The 22,783-nt window shown below is 38.1% G+C and overlaps 1 protein-coding gene across 1 annotated transcript; it reads right to left on the bottom strand.

Moving 5' to 3' along the window:
* LOC121734312 (SKI family transcriptional corepressor 2) lies at positions 1-18,380 on the bottom strand. The gene is made up of 9 exons (XM_042124842.1): positions 18,288-18,380; positions 17,237-17,462; positions 16,251-16,392; positions 15,629-15,883; positions 14,278-14,426; positions 13,727-13,850; positions 13,288-13,423; positions 1,833-1,950; positions 1-71 (listed from the first exon to the last, which is right to left on the bottom strand). Exons 1-9 carry the CDS (start codon positions 18,378-18,380, stop codon positions 1-3), a joined length of 1,314 nt encoding a protein of 437 aa, XP_041980776.1.
* Between the last annotated feature and the right edge of the window lie 4,403 nt (positions 18,381-22,783).

A 22,783-nucleotide genomic window follows, 5' to 3' on the forward strand; every position in this document is an offset into this window, starting at 1 on the left:
TTAGTGAGGCGCAGATGCAGATGGCGGTAGTAGTGGCAACGGCGCTATACAAGCGGCACAGCTGTCGCGTTCTGAAAAAAGTAATTGTTATAATATTACTTTTTAGTGAGATCATTGTTTTATTTATTTTATGAATTCATTAATCATTATAATATAATATGGAATGGAATTTAATGGAATCTTGAGACGCACTGAAATTCGGGAGCTGCGGAAAAATTACCAGTGGTGATAATATTATAACAGCTCTATTCTCTTATAAATTTTTTTCAATAATATTATGCCGGACATTCAATTTCCGACTCTACTGTACGCGTAAAGTTTTATATTCATTATTATCGTGACTTTTCCCGCAACTTCGGAATCGTAATTTCCGAAATCCCGCGCGTGAATACCTAGCCTTAGAATTCGAAATTTAAAAACTAGGTTCCTCCGTTCCTACTTCCTAGATAAAACTACCACTTAATAACTTCTTAGAAACATTATTATTAATTTAAAATTGCTACCTAATACCAGCTTCAAAGTTTAATCCCCCTTAATAATCAGCGGTTCATCGTTTATTCAAAGTATTAAAACGAGCAAACATGACACGTGTTTAAAGGCACGGTGTTGCAGATTTCACCGGGCGATTACATCGATTTCCTGTTACCTAGTTGCAATAATCCTTATTTAATTGCGGTGTCGAATCTAAGGACCAATTATTATGAACAGGTAAGCGTGTGTGCAAGGGTCTTAATTGAGCGATATTCGATATTATAAATACAAAATACTCAAAGTTTTGGGATATGGCAATGATTAATTAATTGTTTCAAAATATACTTATTGATATATTATCTTTTTCAGTTAAAAAAAAACTAGGCCTTTGCATCCATTGTGGACATGGGCGTACCGAGGGAAGGGCAGGGGCGGGCAGCTACCCCACCTTGATCATGTTGACGTCCCTACTAAGTAATATTATCTAGTACTTTTATCTATAAAAATTAAAAATTAAGAAAACTAATTTTTGCCATTTGTTTGCAATACAATATTTTTACAACTAAAAATTATAAATTTTTTATAAACACCTAGCTTATGAAAAATCTGATTTGCCCCTCCCCCCTGGCCCAGAACCTGGGTAATTTGCCCCCCTCCCCCCCCACATCCTGGGTACGCCCATGGTTGTGGATGATTATTTATACAGTATTTTCAGAGCGAAGTAACCAATCTTCAAATACTGTAGTGCCTGGGACTTGATTTTTTATGGTTGCCCAAGCACATACGGCATTCTCGCAACGTAGTCGGCCTAGTCCAGAGGAAAGAACTTAGAACGGGTCAATACCTCTGGGACCGGGTTTCCTCACGATGTTTTCCTTCACCGTACGAGCGTCCGTATTGTATACTTGAGATCAGAAAATGTCTCATTGGTACACGCCTCCACCCGGGATATAACCTGCACCCTCTAAGACTGCTAACCAAAGGTCTACCCAATAGGCCACGGAAGCTCGTTAGTTAAAAAAGACCTTGTGAAAATTGCATTTTTTGCAAGTTACTTTCCATTTCAAAAGTCTCAGTGTTTTTCCGGGCTAATCTTTATTAAACTGTCTAATTAATATGTAATTAAGAGTTAAGTTTCAGGGGTTTTTGACAGCGTTTTTAATCATTACATAGTTAATTTAATTTTTATTCTGGCGTAAGCAAAAGATCTCAGACAAAGTTATCATATTTGATATTCCACCAAATAAAGATTATAATTTTGATTATGGAAGAACTAGGCAAAAGAGAGTTTTAACTTAAAGTCATTGCTCTTGCTAACGAGTTAAAGTAGCAAATAACAGCAACTGGAGTTTCAGCCTTACCTCGGTCGTGCATGTATATCGGTGGCCGCAGGTCCGGGAGACGCCAGGGTTCCTCCTCTCTCTCCACTTTCGGCACTAGCCCGCTCCAGTCGCGGTCGCGGCATGGCCACGGACATCGCTGGAAGAAAAAGATTAAATTTAAATTTTTTTAGAAAATGTTCCGAAAACTGAAATTCTAAAAATCGAATTCTGGAAAATATATAGACTAATTTTCTACGGAAAAAAGGTTCCCTGCAGCCTTCTTTTAACTTCATTTTGAAATCCTGGCTAAAATTGTCTATAGTGTTTAAAACGATAAGGGCACATGGCCGTCACGGCAGTAAGTAATATCTGATGGGGCACGCGTGGACAATTAATATAATAGCACTTGAGCGGTATCACTTAACTAATAATACCACCGATTTAAGTATCAGTTGATTTACTATTCTTTTTTACTAAAACCTGCATCAAATTTGCTGGTCACTGGTCTTCCGTCACCATCAAACAGATGGTCACGGAAGACCAGGGACAGCGGCGTCTGTCGCTGTCAAAACCTGAGTGATCACCTTTTCTTTTTTTCGTAGCAATGCACTGCTATTTTTGTACATAATATTATTCTTTTTTTTTTTCTCACAACACATGTTTTGTTTCTTTTAGAATATTTTATTTTTTATTTCAAAGTTCATTTTTTGTTATTCTTCTGTGTATTTTATAATGGTGATGTTTTTGTTACGATAATTTGAATAAATGATTTTTATTCTTATTCTTAAAAAAAAGCTTTAGCTTTTCTAGGTAAATTTTAACTGAACTAACATTATTTCAGATAAGAATGAATAACATTATTCGTTTAAGAGGTAAGAATGTAGCACTGTAGCGTGTAGAACTTTCTATGAAATAAATGAAACAAGAGGGAGCCCTTTTAATATTTTTTTAAATAATTGTGTTTCGTTTTTAACTCCTTGACAATCCAGAGTTCTATTTTCTGAGTTTTAAATTTTCTACAGTGTTTAAGGATTCCGGGTTTTCGAAATTCCGGGTTTCCGAAATTCCGGATTGCCGAAATTCCGAATTCATGTAGCCCCACCCTTAAATCGCTTCTATTAAAATTAACGCTGCTATACCATAAACAATTCGTGTGTTTCTGTAATTATTGACGTAATGCCGCCAACACACGGACAATGTTATTTATTCAACAAATAATGCCTCGGTTACCATTCAATAGCACAATTATTGTTAAATATTAAACGCGTGGCGTTAAAGTGTTTAATTACACGATTCAACCTTGAACAATTCATTCAAAATATAAATAATCGTTTTTAAAACAAAAAAAGCGCACCATCTCCTGATTGTGTTAAAAATTAAAATCTTTAAAAATAAAAAGAAAATTGAGTAAGTATATAAACAACTTTTAATTTATTATTAATGAGTATTTAATGTTCATATCTATTTCTATATTTTAGGTGCTTTCAAAAATCAATAAACTAACAGCGGCTACTCAATGAGGCGTGCTTATAGCGATATTTTTACGATTTTGATATGTGATGCGTATCGAAAAGCTTTGGTTAAAATGCCGAGGCGACCTTTACATTTTTATTTACCAGGCTCATTTGGGAGGTGACATTTGACGTTTTATTGACGATGTGTGCGGAACATTAATTTTGTCCATTCCAGTAATGGCTTTGGCACTTTGTCCCTGTTTTCTACTGACTTAAAAAAAGAAGTAGGTTCGACCCGAAATCTATACCTATTTAATAATTATAATTGCGAAAGTGTGTCTATCTGTTACCTCTTCACGCCCAAACCACTGAACCAATTTTTCTCAGGTATGTAGATACTTTTAGTCCCGGGAAAGACCAAAGGCTAATTTTTTTCCGTAACGCGACGCGATAAATTAATTTTTGGCGCGGGCGGGATGTAGCATATGCGGCGGTAGGTAGTGGCCAATATGCGGGCTACGCACAGAAATGGATTTTTGTGGGGCTACGGGTAGTAATGAATTATGAATATAAAATATCCGTGTGAAACCGGGGCGGGTCTAGGGAGTGTAAGTGTTCCTTGTAGAGAGTTCAGTGTGAAAGTAGCAGCGCTGAAAGACCAAATTTTTTTTTTTCATTTTTGTATCTCACTCGCGACACTGACACAAGGAATTTCTTGTAAAATTTAAGTCCTATTAGTCCAGAGATATTCTGCCTCAAGAGTTTCTTGGACAAAATTAGTTTGTATACATAAGTGATAAGCAGCAATTTAGACCCCCTGAATCCTTTTCCCGTATCGTAAAGAAAGTGCAAAAGTCGTAGATCTGTCTGTCTGTGTGTGTGTTATAGGAACAGGAAAGGAAGTAGGAAATTTATCGAAAAATTATTTAAAATTTCAAATTAATATCATTAGATGTATCTAATTACTACTCTCTTTATGCCACCAGCACTTAGTTAAGGGTAAAACTTTTGACCTACTTTACTTTTACAAAAGGAACTAGGTAAATATAAAAATAACTTTTCAACGTAATGACGAAAAACAATAGTAAGTAAGTTCGAGTTATCAAACAAAACATTTAATTTGTGATAAGATCAGCCATCAACTCCAAATTGTGTTACCGAAATGACAATGTATTATTGATTATGGCAACACCGTCCTACTACTATTGTCTATGGTTCATTGAATATTGAAAAGAACAATATTGTTCGATATTTGAATTTGAATATCGGATTTTAAATTAGAAGACGTATTATATTATTTGGTTACAACTTACAGTCTATGCAGCTAACTGCAACTTGCAACTAAAATCTTGATTTAGATGAGTAAAGAAGTAAGTATATTGAAGACATAGGCAAAAAGAATATATAATATAATATGGACATAGGTTTCATCACAAAAAATGTACGGTTACCATGCTATTCGACTTTAGCGGGTACTTAGTTGTATTGTGACTTGTGAGCAACCTCTAGATTCATATTTTTACGACAATACCTTTTGCGTAAAAACATGAATTATTGTAGCAATTCTCAAAATAATTATGAATAGATGCGCATCGTCATGCGGAGCGTGTAATTAAAAAGGTCCCGAAGGACGTGGCGGGGATCGGGCAACTGGTTATTCAATTACGGCAACAATAACTTGTGAACGCTCCTATACATTTTAGTTGCATTTTAATTGTGTTTAATCATAGACATTTAATTTGTAATAAAAGAAAAGTATGGTCACTCAAAAGTCGAAATATCTGGGTTGTTTGGGGCCATTTTGACATTTGAGTTTTTTGTAAGACGCTTTTCAAGCATTGTATGCACTTATTCACATTATCACATAATATACAGGAATACAGCTGTTAACAAAATAATTTTGAAAATTAAATTCTTTTGACGAAACATCTTACGGCCGGCCAGCCCTGAGGGCTCATAGAGATTGTGCTTATTTTAATGTTAAGATTTAAACAGTTAAACATAAACTTAGCAAATTTTATTTCAAGCTCTTCATTTTATTAAAATTCCGTTAGTATTAAGTATTATATCTTGAGTACAGCCGAAACACCTTACTTTAAATCGTGGACATAATAATATACTTACAAACAATGTTTTTTAGGAATAAACATTTCCTTTATGTTACAAACAAACTATAAAAAGTTCAAACCAAACTAAACGTACAACAAAACCAGTTAAAACTCGCTTAAACTACCAGGAACACATGAAAGCGAAGATTTATAACAAGCTGCAAGTATCTATTAAGGACGTGAGGTGGGTACGAGTTGAGGAGAATATGTCTCCCTGATTGGACCGAGACAGTTTTAAATAATGCCCCATTCGTGGTAATGTTAGGGAGGATTGTTTGTTAAGATTTTTCTCGCGGGTATGATACAGGGCCTGTATCTTAACAAACACCTGTATTAGAGGGTGAGTGTTTTTGAGATAAAAAGCGGCGTGTTTATCTAGAATTTGAATTCCACTGTAGGAAATTTCGTTAACATTAGACCTGCGGGGCTAAAATGGTCACATTTAGCAATTCCTCTCAATAAATTCAGCAAATGAATTGTCAAAACTGTCAAACTGACAAATGTCAAATTAGTACGAATTACTAGACATGAATTGCAAGCAGACTTGCATTTTGCGATTCTTCTAAGCGATCATTTTAGCCCCGCTGTACGTTTAAACGTTGAAAAGAAAAAAAAAACAATCTATCAGTTTGTCACAAATATTCTTCCCTTTTGTCTGTATGGCTGCGTGTCTGTCTGTTACCTCTTCGCGTTTCTAACATAACGAAATACCACGTTCTCACAGAAAACCGGCGTGAAACAGCGCTTGTGCTGTGTTTCGCCGAGTGAGTGAGTTTACCGGAGGCCCAATCCCCTACCCTATTTCCTTTCATACCCTCCCCTATTTCCTTCCCTTCCCTCCCCTATTACCCTATTTCCTCTTAAAAGACCGGCAACGCACCTGCAGCTCTTCTGATGCTGCGAGTGTCCATGGGCGACGGAAGTTGCTTTCCATCAGGTGACCCGTTTGCTCGTTTGCCCCCTTATTTCATAATAAAAAAAATCTTTATTCCGAAAAAAAAATATGATCCCCGCGGCTGGACTTACTTTAAATTTTAAATTAAGACCTTGTTCAATAAAAAGTGCTCTACTGACTGAAATATAAGTGCGTTTCCGGTTTATCGCATCTCTTTAATGTATTAAACGGTCAAACACTTTAAATAATCAAGTATCAATCCAGTGAATCGTTGGTGACTGTACCATTGTCTCCGCCCTTGTTCAATACAGACACGTGTGTTATGTCATTATTTTAGGACAACTATTATTATCAGGGCGAGCGAAGCGAGTCCTAGTATATCCCACAACCTGAGCACTTTTGTGGTACACTTTACGGAAAAACTATCACGCCTATTAATTTGTGCTTTAACATAGTATTTTTTATTTATATGTAGATGTGTTATCATTCGTCAGTCAAGGTTACTATTAAAATATAAAAAAAAATTGCCCTTAAAGACTATTACCAAGCAGAAAAACGACGCGAGCCCTCACAAAGCTCGGCTTTTGGTTAGTTTAGATGACGTTTATTAAATAGTGGAAGAAAGCAAAAGATCACGCAGTAAAAGAAAATTTTAAGGAAGTTAACAATTAACATGTCAATGTGCGTTTGTAGTTTCAGATTTGTTAAGTTCTATTTGTAACCGCTCGGTTGTAAGCATCATAATATTAATACGTGAACGAAAAACTTTGTAACCCTTTTTACGAAAAATGGGGAAACGTAGGTGCATGAAATTTTGCACAGTTATAGTTTATATGGTGAAGGAGTGCATCGAACTAATATTATTTTGAAATAATGCTTATACATTTTTTTAACAAATAAAATATTACACACACTACAACACACACACACACATGAGAAATGACAGATTTTTGAGTGACAAGCCTATACAAACGAATTAAACTCTTTTATTTATGGTTGAAGTCTGTTGACAACAAGTTGACAAATTTAAAATGGATTATAGTTTTTTTTTTGTTGAATCTAAGGAGATCAGCTAAGTCCCAGAGACAAGAGTTGAAAAAAAAATTATAAAGTCAATATTTTTTACAAAATTAGGTAGTAGACCTAATGTCGTTGAAATTAAGGTCGAATTTCGACCATTGGGCGATCTCTAGTGTATATAAATAAGTCTATGGTTGTAAGTGTCTAGTCTAAACACAATATGTCGAAGTTCCGCGGCGGAAATTCCGCATGATTACGTCAGCAATGTCAAACGCATACAATATAACGCGACGGAATTTCGGCATGGTGTGTCATCGGTAATTTAAAATACATTGCAGGCGGAATCAAGACGAACTTCCGCCGCGGAAATTCGGCATAGTGTGTTTAGACACTAAGTGCCTAATAGGCTATTCACAACTTTTTTGACAGATTCTCCATACTTGATCTGTCAAGTTAATTGGTGGATAGCCTTATCAGAAAGTGGTGAAACAGGCCCTAATACTCGCATTATGAATAAGTAGCAGTCTTATTCGTAAAGTCAATATTTTTTCATTCATCATACTGACTACTGACTTAGTACTTTTACTAAGTAAGTCAGTAGTCAGTACCTAATAGCAAAAAGTAATCGATTTCAAAAAGTTTTTACTTAAAACTATTTTGTTTGCTCCTTAGGTTCCGAAACACTGAGCAAAAAGGTACGCCTCTGCACACGAAGCCACACGCAAATTCCAGCAAACTATAAGCCCCAAAGACCTAGGTATTAAAATATTATTATCCTAAATGCATCAAGTCTAGATAGCAATCGGCTTAACCGCCCCAGGCGCATTCACGATATTGTTCCATATAAGAGTATTAACTTCCTGACTGATTTATTACAGACTAGCTTTGACCGCAGACCTTGTTTGCGAGGCTAGAATTTAGATTTTGGTGCAAATTGACTTAGAGTGGGTTGCACCAACTTACGTAGATGTCAAATGAACTGTCAAATCTCTGGTTAAAGTCAATAATGGACGCCATGTTTGACGATAACCTACCTTAACCTTATCTAACCTAACTAACAACGCCTCTGATGCAATAACCCAACCTTGGGTAAATTCAGACCACAACGCGACGCGTAGATGCATTTCTAAATTTGTTTGGATTTGGCAGATTTGCAAGACGTCTCACGCAATTAAGAGGATTCCACACCGCCATTTTTTCCATACAAACGTTGTCCCCTGTTTCCTCCCTGGATAATGCTAGTAGAGTTATAATTTTTTTCCTGAATATCTACGGCCACTAATACAATGTCCCTATGTTTTCTTTTTTTTCATAATTTAATTATTAAATAAGATATGAACGTTCAAAAACCTAAAAAAATGGCCAGATTTTCCACTGTGTTCAAACGTCCAGAAAACAGATTTGGATAGATTATACAAAAAAAGCAAAACATAGGAACACAGCTCAAGCCTTTTTTAATCTTTAATGAAAAAAGTACTTAAATCGGTTAAGTTTTGGAGAAGGAATCAGGGGACAACGAATCGTTGATTTTCTGGATTTTCTGCAGTTGTCTCTATCGCGTTCTGCGGTATAGGCTTGAGGTAAGGGAGACAGCTATATATATTACACGTACTTTTTTTTCATTTCTCTAGCCGCTGTGGTATCCTCTTAACATCTGTCAATTCAGTACTTTAGAAATGCATCTACGCGTCGCGTTGCAATCTGAATTGACCCTTGCTCTTTTTTTGTTATAGAATTATTTCAGTAAAAAAATCGTTTTAGGTCTATCCTTAGAGGCGCCATGGAAAACGTAACATAGAGATACTGTGTACAGACTTTCAAAGCCTGTCATCAGCATTTCATCCATAATCGTTAACAAATATTTACCGAGTGTTGACCTTATCAATGGAGCTGAAGTACCGACGATTACATAATTAATTCACAACCCTTTGTAGGGATTAACGGAAGCGCCCTTAGGGCGTGTTAATTACTCGCCCTGCGCCCTACGCGCCGACGCCTTTATTTGCAAGGGCCTATAATACGATTATTAATAATTAATTATGTGTATTTCTAGACTAAGTAGTTACTGTAATTATTAAAATGTAGTTGGTTAGACAAAAGTAGTTTTTTTAAAGTTATTTATAGTTAGAAATTATAGGGCTATAGTTTAGGGACGGAGGAAAAAATTTTAAAGACCATTATTTTGGTAAAAAGAAAATGCAGTCTTAAATGCCATGACGTGGCTGTTGATGTAAAATGTAAATTTGTTAAAAAATAGGCTTTTAAAAAATTTACAAAGTATTGCATTGTCATTAATACACGTATGCAAAGTTTCGAAATAATTAGACTAAGGGCCTGTTTCACCACTTCCTGATAAGGCTATCCACCAATTAACTTGACAGGTCAAGTATGGAGAATCTGTCAAAAAAGTTGTGATTAGCCTATTCGGAACTTTATCAGAAAGTGATTAAACAGGCCTTAGCGCCTGTTTCACCACTTGCCTACCTACGTATGCAAAGTTTCGAATTAATTAGACTTAGGGCCTGTCTCACCACTTCCTGATAAGGCTATCCACCAATTAACTTGACAGGTCAAGTATGGAGAATCTGTCAAAAAAGTTGTGATTAGCCTATTCGGCACTTATCAGGAAGTGGTGAAACAGGCCCTAAAACCACAAAATTTAAACTAAAGCTTCAAAATATATGCTTTCTACGTTCCGTCGCGTATACAAGGGATTAATAGTGAATAGATATTTGTACATCGCATTCACACTTGCATCTAGTCGTATGTGAGGAAGCGAGATACAACAGCATCTACGTCATAACCTTAAATGCCAAAATGGCCTCAAATAATCCCGAAATGAAACTAAATTGTACGAGGTAGAGCCATGCTTCGGCACGAATGGGCCGGCTCGACCGGAGAAATACCACGGGCTCACAGAAAACTGGCGTGAAACAACGCTTGCGCTGTGTTTTGCCGAGTGAGTTTACCGGAGGCCCAATTCCCTACCCTTCCCTTCCCTATTCCCTTCCTTAAATACCTCCCCTACCCTGCAATCCTATTCCCTCTTAAAAGGCTGGCAACGCTCCTGCAACTCTTCTGATGTTGCGTGTGTCCATGGGCGACGGAAGTTGCTTTCCATCAGGTGACCCGTTTGCTCGTTTGCCCCCTTATTTCATAAAAAAAATAGACCAAGCCTTTTACCGCGATTCATGTCTATTTTACAATAGACATGAATCGTCTTTGCATTCAACAAATTAATCTTTCTCATTAAAATCACCGAATGAAAAAGCCGAAAACTCTAATTACTTCGAATCCGTAAGCTTGCTCACTTCAATACGGAAAAACTCAATAAAATCCTCTTTTAATTGGTCCGGGGGTAGTAAATTAAACATTTTCTCTTATTTAAATCAAAATGGAGTCGATTTGGATTCACCGCGCGTTTATTGAGTTCGCTGCGATCGCAAACTTGAAATTAGTCAAGTTTTCAAGTTTGGAATTCGTGCATTTGAATTTCGAATGCATTTGAGTTTTTTTTTTTTAAGACGTTTACGCTTAGGTAATGGTTTTTATACTAGCATGTTTATTGTTTTGAGTTCACCTTTGTATTTTATGTATTAAAAATAAATTTTCTAATGACTTTGTATGTGGTTCTTTTGTGGCTTGAATGTACTGTGAATAACAATAACACTTCATTCTGTTCTCCTTTCGTATCTCTACTACGTAGATTTTCTACGGTGCCTATGTAACGGTTAACGGTTTCTACGTAGACGCGCTACGGTGTCTACGTAGACGCGCTACGGTGTCTACGTAGACGCGCTACGGTTTGTACATAGACGCGCTACGGTTTCTACGTAGACGCGCTACGCTGCGTACGTAGATGCACTACGGTTTCTACGTAGAGGCGCTATGGTGTCTACGTAGACGCGCTACGGTGTCTACGTAGACGCGCTACGGTTTCTACGTAGACGCGCTACGGTGTCTACGTAGACGCGCTACGGTTTGTACATAGACGCGCTACGGTTTCTACGTAGACGCGCTACGCTGCGTACGTAGATGCACTACGGTTTCTACGTAGAGGCGCTATGGTGTCTACGTAGACGCGCTACGGTGTCTACGTAGACGCGCTACGGTTTCTACGTAGACGCGCTACGGTGTCTACGTAGACGCGCTACGGTGTCTACGTAGACGCGCTACGGTGTCTACGTAGACGCGCTACGGTTTCTACGTAGAGGCGCTACGGTGTCTACGTAGACGCGCTACGGTGTCTACGTAGACGCGCTACGGTGTCTACGTAGACGCGCTACGGTGTCTACGTAGACGCGCTAAGGTTTGTTCGTAAAGAGAAAAAATGTTTATATTATTATGTTAAAATGCACATATTTTATTTTATACGAACGAAAGATGAATAGAACTCTGTATTGCTCACAAATTGGTACTAACGACTACTATAGCAAGATTACAATAAACGATAGAAAAACATTACTTTCTATAGACATTATACTATACAGTCTAATAAAACGACATAACTACAATTATTTTTCCAAATACTTATCTCACAAATACCCCTAACCACACAAAAACAAGAAAAACCCACTATAAAATTCATTTAAAACAGCTCCAAATACACGTAAAATGGTCGGCATTGTATGAAAAACCCCTAAGTAACTTAAAAATACTCTAATCGCGGCTTAAGGTACCCCAGGGAAGTGATTGGAAGACGCCAGGAGTTTAAATTGGTTCCGACCTCCGTTTGGCTCGAATCCCCGTAATACGAGTTATAAGATTTAATTTTAATGACATCGCATTGTGGATTCTTTTTCGTTTATCTGCTATTGTGTTTGATGCCATAAAGATAACTTGTATATTTATTAGCTATGTCCACACTATGCGCTTTCGTCTTCAATTTTCGTCATCTTCTTTCATTCAACTTTCGTTTTGGCGTATTCAATAATTGAATGCGTCAAAAAACGCAACGCCAACATTGTCATTTTTGAAGTTTTGGATGCGTCGCGGGCATGCCTAACGTTCACTGTTGACTGCGCTATAACGCATGCCCTTGACGAACAGAAAAAGGCACAGTGTGGACAAAGCTATTGGAATACCAATATTTATATGGAAGTTGGAAATGGCAATGGAAAACGCCGATATAATATTTGGTAAATAATATTTTTTTTTGTAAAATCCATGTAAAATCACTTTCTGCCACGCAAAGTAAAAATTTGAAATGAACTGTCACCAGCAGTATTTTCGGACAACCTGCAAACCTACTCAAGAAGAGAGCGTAGTCTTTCTTAAGGGTGCGTATTATATCAAATTGCTTCTCTCTTCACACTCTCGCCCGTCTTTCATATGCCAGGTGAAATAGGACGACGCGGAATCATCGCCAAGTTAGCGGGCAGTTATAGGTATTCTTTTTTTTAAAGGATATCTATTAAGTTATTAAAAAAATATGTAACGTAATCCCTGCCTTATCTATAATGTAATTATACTAAAAAGTTTCAAGCTTTATTTTAAAGTATTACTCGAATACTAGCAGTTTAATGTGAACTAATTATTGGTCACTATTGTCCTGAAGTTTGCTGCATCTTAATTAACATTCAGTTTTTCATTAATATTGATATTACAGACGATCATGTAAAGCAATTTGATATAATACGCGTCCTTAAAAGGCCGGCAACAAGTCTTATGATGTTGCGAGCCTAAAATCTTAAAATCTTACTAAAAGTTACTTTAAGTATTACATATTATTGTTATGAGGTATGTTTTTCCTTGGTAATATAACGCACCATCTCGTGACCAGTATATTATAATACTTACTTTTAGCTTTTAAATTTCTTATGAGGTTTAACTAATCGTTGATCGGTCTTCTTTAGCCTTAGTTTATAACTTACCAAGTCTTTCGTCTGGTCGTTCTTCGTGGTGGTGAATGTCTAATCTTTGAGTTGGTCCTTCTATGATGGAAATCATCATCAGTCATCTAGCCCTAGTCCTCGTTCTATGGTCTGTCGTCGGTCTTTCGTGTCTCTAGTACTCACCACGTCTTTCCCCTGGTCGTCCTCGGTGGTCTCTATGTCGACGCTCTCATCGCTGTCCCGGCTCTTGGTGGAGCGAGCTGGTGACGGCGGCGGCACCGGGGACCGTTGCCGTGGGGAACTGAGTGGCGACCGGGATCTAAGGAAAGACTTTTAGATTAAATTTTGAAAGACTTGTGACTTTATTCAAACATTCAAACTGCAAAGTAACCTTTATGAATTCTCTAAAAAGTTTCGATTACTATTGTAGCATAACCAATATCGCCATATTTAACATTTTACTTTAGAGACAGGCCAACTCACACCAATTTACGCTCACGCCTTATCATTGTCATCCAAAAATAATTTGCTTGCAGCAAAAGCCTGTATTGCGAATCAGCACCGTGTACCGGTTTCCAAACTTAAACGAAGTTCATCATCGTTATAATCAATGACATCTCACCGGTTCGGCGATCGGCTAGGTGACGTAACGGGAGAGCTATGGGGCGATTCAAGCCGCGACCGCACAGGCCGGAACGCACGAGGCTCCTCCATGCTGCCCACACTGGATAGCGCTGTTAGGGCACCTAAAATAGAAATATATTAAAGTAGCAGGAAAATATTATCATGTGGCAAAAAGGGCTATAAGGGCGCCTAAATGAGTTTATGGTAAATTATGTTGTCATTATGTGACAAGAAATGGAATAAAGTGATTTGACAAAGAAAAAGCAGTTGACTTAAGGCTTTGCCAAGAGGCACACAGGACACAGGTACGTAGACCAAGCTTGTAATTTTCCAAATGTTTAATATTGATTTAATGCCTTAATTACAGTAATAATAATTTATTATAATTTCGTTTCTACGCTGACACAAACAAGGTCCTATTTGCTTTACTTTTTTATGCAAAAGTAATGACAAAAACTGTAGCCACACTGACGCTGTGTGTTCGATTTTCAAATCTCTTGCACCAGTTCTATTTTCAAATCTATCGCAACTTTTTTTTGCTTATAATACCTGGGGACCACAGTGTCGGCTTCAGCCACGGCAGCGCGTACGGCAGTGGCAGGCGCGCGCCCCACACGTAGTCGGCCAGGCGCGGGACTGGAGTATGAGCTGGGGGCGAAGCCCGCTTCTCCTCTTCCGGCCTGCGCAGAGGTAGCCTTCTGTGGCACAATTTTAAACCGAACTTTTTTGGACAAGTGTAAAAGCATGTTATCAATGTGTATGTCTGTCTTCTATCTACCCTCCGTGTAGCGGAGTGGCGACGTGTCTGCACAATGTGGTCGATCGCTGGGAGAGTTGCGGTAGGTTACATCGTACCCGCAACTCTGCCTTAAGGTCACAGCACACACATCAGCTCGGAAAGGGATCGTGACCGTATCACCTTTCGCCTCACCGTCAATCAGACGTCAACCAGGGTCCAGGCGTCAACCAAGTGTCAACCTAACGTATGCACGTATTACCAAAGCGTATCAGTAGCGCCTGTACGTCAACTCGGCTACGGCTAGGCGACGCCTCGCTTACGGCTCGCCAACCGCTGTCCTCTTCCAAGGCGAGGCGATTACGTTACGGTTCCGCTTAGTGTGCGTTGCAGTAGGGAGTTTCATACAAACAATATTGAACGGCTCGACACGATACGGTGCCTATCCCTTTCCGAGTTGATATGTGTGCTTTAAGCGAGGAGTGGAGCACCATGGAGTTTTAGTGGGTAGACTACACAAGGGAGTTCCACATACCCCGGCCGATATTCCCTATTCGCCGGGGATGCGTAAAGCATTTCCCCATGTAAAAGAAGGTGTGTCCATCTACCTGGGCCTGTAGACAAGTGGCAAAGCGCTAACGCTAACGATAACGCTAGCGCTACAAAATGTATGCGATTTGACATAAGTCATCGCTTCGCTAGCGAATACTAATGTCAAATCCATACATTTTGTAGCGCTAGCGTTAGCGTTCGCGTTAGCGTTTTGCCACTTGTCTACGGGGGCAGTGTATATCTCTATCTGTATCATAACTTTTGCGACAAGTAGCATTAATGTATCAGTGTACGAATTTCTTCGTGCTCCGTTTTCAAAATATTTATACTAATATTATAAATGTGTGCGTCTACCTGTTTGCCTGTTAATTTTTTATTCTTCGACTGCTTAGATGGGTTTGGAAATATTTGGCGAAAGGAAAAAGATTTTATCGCGAGATTTTTTATCGCTGCGAAATATATGCTTCTTAAGTTTCCCTCACAATCAAAAGTAGCATAATATAGAGTTAGGACAGAGATGCCTAGCAAGTAACTGTTGAGTCTTAAAACGAAGTGTGTGCATCCTCTCATGGTTTGGTATAGTACATGATAGAATATAAGTGTTATAATTACCTAGCAGCAGACAGCATCCTCTTTCGAGTTCCACCGTTGAACATGGCTTTCACATCTTCCCAAGCGTGGACCACTTCCACTGGCGGACTGCCAGTCAGCTTCATATGCCGTCGCCAGGAGTTGAAGTTGGCAGCATCAGGTTGGACGTACTTGTCTCCGGGACCAACCCGGTGCGAGTGGAAGATGAACTTGTTGGGCGAGAAGAACAGACCACAGTAGGCGCACTTGATGCATTTGGCTCGGGATGAGTTGTACCTGAATGGATGTGAGATTGAGCTGGCGTATTCGTGCCGATGGGTCACACGTAACGAAAATAATTAATCCACCTCTACGATATCTGGGTTGCTGTCTTTGTCTGTCAATATTTTCCAGCGTATCAGATAAAGACGGTATGAGATATGGCGCATAAGCATATGTTAAATAGTAAAGACTGCAGGTGTTAGTGTGGAAAAGCCATGGTTTAGCGCGGATAGGAAGTCTAAGAAGAACATTCATACTGGATGGAGATCTTTATGTGGGATTTGGGCCATGGGCGCTACTCTCAACACACAGCATGCTATCGCATGCGTCCATGGACTGTAATTGAAAAATAAAACTCTGTATGGATGGTGCCATATAATACCTGGCTGGTAAGAACGCTCCTCTGCAGCCCCAAGCGCACTCATGATGTACGGCAAACGCGAAGTCATCAGGTAGACGTGGTGGCGCGTTGTCTCCGAGAAACGACTTGCAGAGCCGTTCAGCCTCGCGCCTAGTTATCATACCTGGGTGGAGAGAAGTTATTAGACCTATAGACCTAAGTATATTTGCTGTGGCCTCGTTAACTCGACTTATTGGTGTTTTCACTAGAGCTGAACTAAGGAAAACTAATGTGAGGAATTGGTTTTGTAAGAACTAGAATCGTTTCATTTGTCTGATCACTTAGAGCAGCGTTTTTATAAGATTTGAAAAAACATCACAGCAACGCAACTTAGCTTAGCTCCGGAAAATGTAGCCTTATAACCCGTTAAAACCAAGCAAGATTATAACCAAGCATAGTATAAACAGCTGCGGATGCTGTTAAGTTGAGTTGTTAAGGAACTTGACCTCTTAAACTTGAAACTTGTATCGCAATGTAGTTGTAACACTTTAAATGTTGAGGTTAAGATAGATGACCCTTTCAAAACCACACTTAAGATTTAGGTTCTATTTTCCGAGTCCCATAGCATCTCCTTTTAATGCCTTAAAAAATCAGGGAAGTTCATATTCCTTAATTTCTATACGTGGGAGAGCCATGCTTCGGCACGAATGGGCCGGCTCGACCGGAGAAATACCACGCTCTCACAGAAAACCGGCGTGAAACAGCGCTTGCGCTGTGTTTCGCCGAGTGAGTGAGTTTACCGGAGGCCCAATCCCCTAACCCTATTCCCTTCCCTGTCCTCCCCTATTCCCTTCCCTTCCCTCTCCTATTACCCTATTCCCTCTTAAAAGGCCGGCAACGCACTTGCAGCTCTTCTGATGCTGCGAGTGTCCATGGGCGACGGATGTTGCTTTCCATCAGGTGACCCATTTGCTCGTTTGCCCCCTTATTTCATAAAAAAAAATAAAAAAAAAATCTATACCACTTACCACACCGCCTCGAAGACACCGGCATGGCGCCAGCTCTCCGCAGTATCTCCAGCTGCACCGGCGTACATTGCACGCAGGTTATGCCCAACGCGACTCTCCTGTTATGTATCTCGTTGTAGGAGAACTGTTTGAGGAGAGTGTTGGAGATCTGGGCGAGGCAGAGACGCTCCACGCCCTCTATGACGAGGGAGACTATGGGCACGCCGTAGAGGAGGACTGTTCCGACCTGGATAAAATAATATTATAATAGTTTAAATGAACTAAAACCACGTTGTTTTTTTTTTTAATTAATATTATTGCTTTGTTATTAGCTATTAATACGTATGCAAAGTTTTGAATTATTTTGACTACTGGAGATAGGTAAAAATCATGCTCAAAGATTCCGTTACATACATACATACAACCTTAGCTAATAAAAGCGTGTTAAAAATGGGTTTTATGTTGGACAATTTGGATTTATAAAACAGTAGGACTGTTCCGACCTGCAGAAATAAGGGTTTTATGTTAGACAATTTGGTGTTCTAAAAGCTGCTATACTACATTTAATTGATAAATTGTTACTTTTTTCAAAAATAGATCCATACTAAAATATTATGTATGAATGTGAAAGTGTGTCTGTCTGTCTGTTAGGACTTGAAAGGTGCTTTGAAGTCATTTGCAATTATTTCAAATGGCATTTTTGTTTAATAAAAAAAACTTAAGGGGTATCAAGGTACTCTCGGACGAAGTCATAAAAAATAAAATTAAAAAAAAAACAATAAAATAAAAAAGAGAGTAAGAGAGACAGAGAGAGAAACACGCGTTGTCGCACGACTTACAACTATAGCATTTTTGCTCTAGTTGTAATAATGCCGACACTTTTATGTCATGTCGTTACAACTTTTTCCTTCTAGCCCTTTTTCGCAACGTGCGATAAGTAACTTCTTTCTAAAAAACTCACAGTTAACTTAAGCGCGTTACGCACTCCCAGTTTTGTATATGTCCGTTTAACTGTAACCTGTACAGTGTACACATAATATGATATACATAACTATCAACTACACTGACTTACTTGGTTGGGTTTACTACTCAGCTCCATGGTCTTGTGTTCGGAGCGCGACTTGAGCGACTCCCGCGGCGACAGAGCCAGGTTTGTCGCCTCCATCCTGAAAACACTAACCTTTAGACCAAACCTGCGTTTCCATCTGAAATGTGTTGCAAGAAAGATTTTTAATTTTCAATGGAATCACTGCGCTTTGCGAAGTCATACAAATGAAACGATTCTATTGGTTCTCAAAAACACATCTCTGGTGGGAATACGTCTTTAAGGTATTCGCACATTACCTCGACTCAACGCTAACCACAGTATGGTTGAATTTTGATTTTTCTGTTCTATGAATGATGTGGTTTAACAGTAAGTTCATCACCTCCACCACCAGTCCGCGTGGACGACTAGTCGTCGACTGAACGACCACCCAACTTACAGTATGGCAAAGAATTTTTAGCTTTATTTAGAGTCACTTAGGAGTTAATTTAGAGCTACCTTCAGGCTTCAATCAATGAGAATAACTGTTTAAATTACATTCTAAAACAATGATAAACTTTAACAAAACTAAAATCATTAAACTATATTTACTGTGTTATCAAAATCATACAAAAGAGAAAATTATTCAACACTTTTTCTCTAAACCGCAAAACATGTGCCTTGGAATATAATGTCAGGATATTATAGTACACAATGGAAATATCACAAAAGCGTGTGAATTTGCGACCAAATCAAATATGTTTTATTGAGGGTGGTAATGGAATTGTATAATTATACCCGAAATTGGCGTTTAGTAATCTGTTGTGGGCGTGTATAGCTTGCTTAATGGCATGAAAATTATGGATAATCTATGGTAACTAATAAGTTATTTTTATGATGAAATAAAACCGGCTAATGAGCACAATTATTGGACATCTGCAAGATTTGCAACAGAGGAGTGACAAGTGCGTTAAAGAAGAAGAAGAGAAGTATACTGGACTTTAGAATATTATGTGGTTTTTAATACCTACAGTCTCGAGCAGTATATGTAAAAAAAGTGTTCAAACAAAGTGTTACTACTTTGATGTTTTTTTTTTTGTTTTTTTTTTTTTGTAGAAAACTTATATTTTTAACAATATCTTTCGAATTAATAAAGACATTAATTTGAATTGGAAGTTAAAATACATTATATTATAAAACTCGAGAACACACAAAAAACTTAAACTTTAAACCCTAAACGGACATTAACAAGTGAAATAAATTAACATCCGTGAAACGAAAGTTAACAAAACATGTCACGATGGCACTTCAAACCCTCGTTTAAAACTCAAACATGGGGCGTGGTGAGGGCCCGTACTTAATCCATTATGGCATATCTGTTACAGTATGTCTTTGGGTTTCAATACTTTGATTATTGCAAACAAAAAAAATATAATTTAGCTCGTAAATAGTAATATAAGTATCAAAATGTGGCAAAAATAAGTTTAAATTAAAAGTACTAAGAGTTGAAGTGTTTAAATAGATTTAATTTGCTAATTTGCATTTTGTCTAAAATATGTCTGGAACGTAGTAACCATAGAACTAATTATTATTTATAAAACTAAATAAGGAGCAATTAATACAGTTAGAAGTAATTTAATAGCTTTTAGTTTTCTTCTTATAATTATAATTTTACAATAAAAATAGCAAATATAAAAAAAAAAAACAAAAAAAAGTCTCACGACGCGTCAAGTAAAAGCGTGAGCGCCACAAGTCAGGCGCATGGGCGTATTCAGACTATCATAAAAATACATTTAAAAAAAAAAAAAAAATAACGCTTATCAAACACAAAATAAGCTTATCATTAAATTTTATACGTGGGAGAGCCATGCTTCGGCACGAATGGGCCGGCTCGACCGGAGAAATACCACGTTCTCACAGAAAACCGGCGTGAAACAGCGCTTGCGCTGTGTTTCACCGAGTGAGTGAGTTTACCGGAGTCCCGATTCCCTTCCCTATCCTCCCCTATTCCCTTCCCTTCCAATCCCTACCCTCCCCTATTACCCTATTCCCTCTAAAAGGCCGGCAACGCACCTGCAGCTCTTCTGATGCTGCGAGTGTCCATGGGCGACGGAAGTTGCTTTCCATCAGGTGACCCGTTTGCTCGTTTGCCCCCTTATTTCATAAAAAAAAAAAAACACAAAATAATAACAGTTTTGATGACAATTATTTTTGATAGAATTACTGGTACATTAATTATGTTGGTACTGGCAGGGGTGTGAGTAGTTAATTTGCCACCCCAGTGCCAGTGGCATGGCAGGGGCAATTGATAACGTTAAATGGCATTACAATAATGATTGCATATGTTACATTCTGTACAGTATAATGAGATTCGGTGACGACGTAATGGTTTTTTTTTATTGATTTATGCTTATTTTTTCTTTTTTTTATTAAATAATTGGCTATTGCGGGTTACGGGTAGGATGGATTGTGGTTTATTGGTTGATCATTCTAGTTAGTTGTTTCATTATTAATAAGGTGTAGTATTATGTAATGAAACAAAACTGTACTTGAAATAAAACAAAGACAGACAGACATATAATACGATTTGACACTCCTAGATTTTCGTCCAGAGTTAAAAACCGCTAGCAAACTTTTTTCGCATTAACTATACTTTAAAAAACGTACTTTTTAACATAAAATATCGTACATGATATTATTATAAATATCAGTACTTGTAATACCACCAAAAATATAAATGTAAAAAAGGGGAGCCAAGTTCAATACAAACATTATGCTTATCTATGGAGATCCAAAAGAGTGTCAAGTTCTATGGAAAATCGAAAAAAATATGTAGAATGTTGTCATGTGTGCTATGTGTGCTATGTCCCGAAATATAAAATACTGAAATCAAATTAATATTTGCATAAGCACATAATTAAGAACTGCATCGAAACAGGTTCACAATTAAAAACGGTCCAGTAGATATACCATATGGTGAATATCGCCACTCCTGGATCCCTCCAGTCCCAGTATCAGTCCCAGTCCCGGAGTCCCGGGGGCCACATGCGATCGGAACTAATCGCTGTAGGGATGAGATTTATATCTGTCATACGTGATTCAATCGGTGAAAACCGAAGAAAATAATTGAATCAACTTATTTAACTTTAAAAAAGATAGGTATTATAAGTAGGAATAGATCGTTACATTGACAGCAGCGAAAATACTATAAAATAAAAAATAGTTGACCCGTATTAACTATACGGTTAACCGTTAACTATACGGTTAACCGTAGGTCATAAATATCTACTACCGAAAAGTAAGCTTAGAACGCTGGATGGGACACACGCTTCGTCTGTTCTAGTCCTAATCTAGGTTTTTTGTAGGTGTAAATGTGGCTTTACTTTATCTTATATATAAAATTCTCGTGTCACAATGTTAGGCCGCGTACTCCTCCGAAACGGCTTTGCTGATTTTAACCAAATTTTATATCATGCATATGTGGGTCTGAGAATCGGCTACTGGGTACTTTTTATAATTAATAACTGCATTTGTTGAATAAATAATAGTAAATAATTACAACTTGAGACTGACGGCGACCATTGTTTGTGCGACGGGATAGCAATGGAAGTTGCCATGGTGACATACTTATTTAGTCACTTCAATAAAATAATACGGGCGAAATACTTTATATGGCAAAGAAACGTTTGCCGGGACAGCTAGTACGTATATAGATTAATAATATCTATCGCTATCGCTAAAGCGATACAAGATCAATGCTTATTTTGATCTAAGTTTATATATAGGTATAGCTAACAAAATGTGTATTTTAAGCTTTCAATTTAACGCACATCCTACATAGAATACACAAGCGAGCAGAGTGTTAAACCCAAATAATTTCGCCAAGCAGGTGAAAACCGATAAATATTGACCCAAAGCCGATGTGTCACTACTCACTACACAAGCCGCATTGTGTTGTGACAACATGTTGTGCATTCCGCGGATAATCCGCAGAGGGGACACTCGAGCTGCGACGAGTGGATAGGGTGACCATGAATAACGCGGACATGATACGGTTATTTTTTTAATTTATGCTATTGGATTTATTATAATTATTAAAATTTATAAATGTGAAAGTGTGTCCGACTGTTATTCTTCACGGTTTATCCACTGATTTAAATTGGTATGCAGATACTTTGAGTTTCAGGAAAGGATATGGTAGATTTTATTTTGTTTAGTGTAATTAAAAAAGCCGTGTTCGCGCCTTAGCTGCGAACACCTACACAATAGTCGAGCGCGGCCGTCGGCGCTCTTCCGTCTCACTCAAACGCACAGGAATATTCGCGGCGTGGTACGAGGTCCGCCGCGAAACCACTTCTATACCTACAACCGCCGCGGTGGACGCTCATAGTTTCAAAATTGACCCTAAATATTGTAAAACTGGAATATATTATGTGTACAAAGAGTATACAGTTTTTAATTAACCTCTTATGTTCGACCGAACAAGCCGCATGTTACTGCGTGAACCGAATTTTGGTGAGCATTTAATATGATACATAAAATTA

This window comes from Aricia agestis, chromosome 15 (assembly GCF_905147365.1).
Source record: "Aricia agestis chromosome 15, ilAriAges1.1, whole genome shotgun sequence".
NCBI classification, from domain to species: domain Eukaryota; kingdom Metazoa; phylum Arthropoda; class Insecta; order Lepidoptera; family Lycaenidae; genus Aricia; species Aricia agestis.

Bases quoted from the DNA above. Each gene is read 5' to 3' on its own strand.
- LOC121734312 (XM_042124842.1), bottom strand. From the start codon at position 18,380: ATGGAGGCGACAAACCTGGCTCTGTCGCCGCGGGAGTCGCTCAAGTCG. The intron at 13,851-14,277 runs GTATTATAAGCA...TTTCTATTTTAG, and splicing joins GCCGACACTGTGGTCCCCAG to GTGCCCTAACAGCGCTATCC. The intron at 13,424-13,726 runs GTGAGATGTCAT...GTCTTTCCTTAG, and splicing joins CCTAGCCGATCGCCGAACCG to ATCCCGGTCGCCACTCAGTT.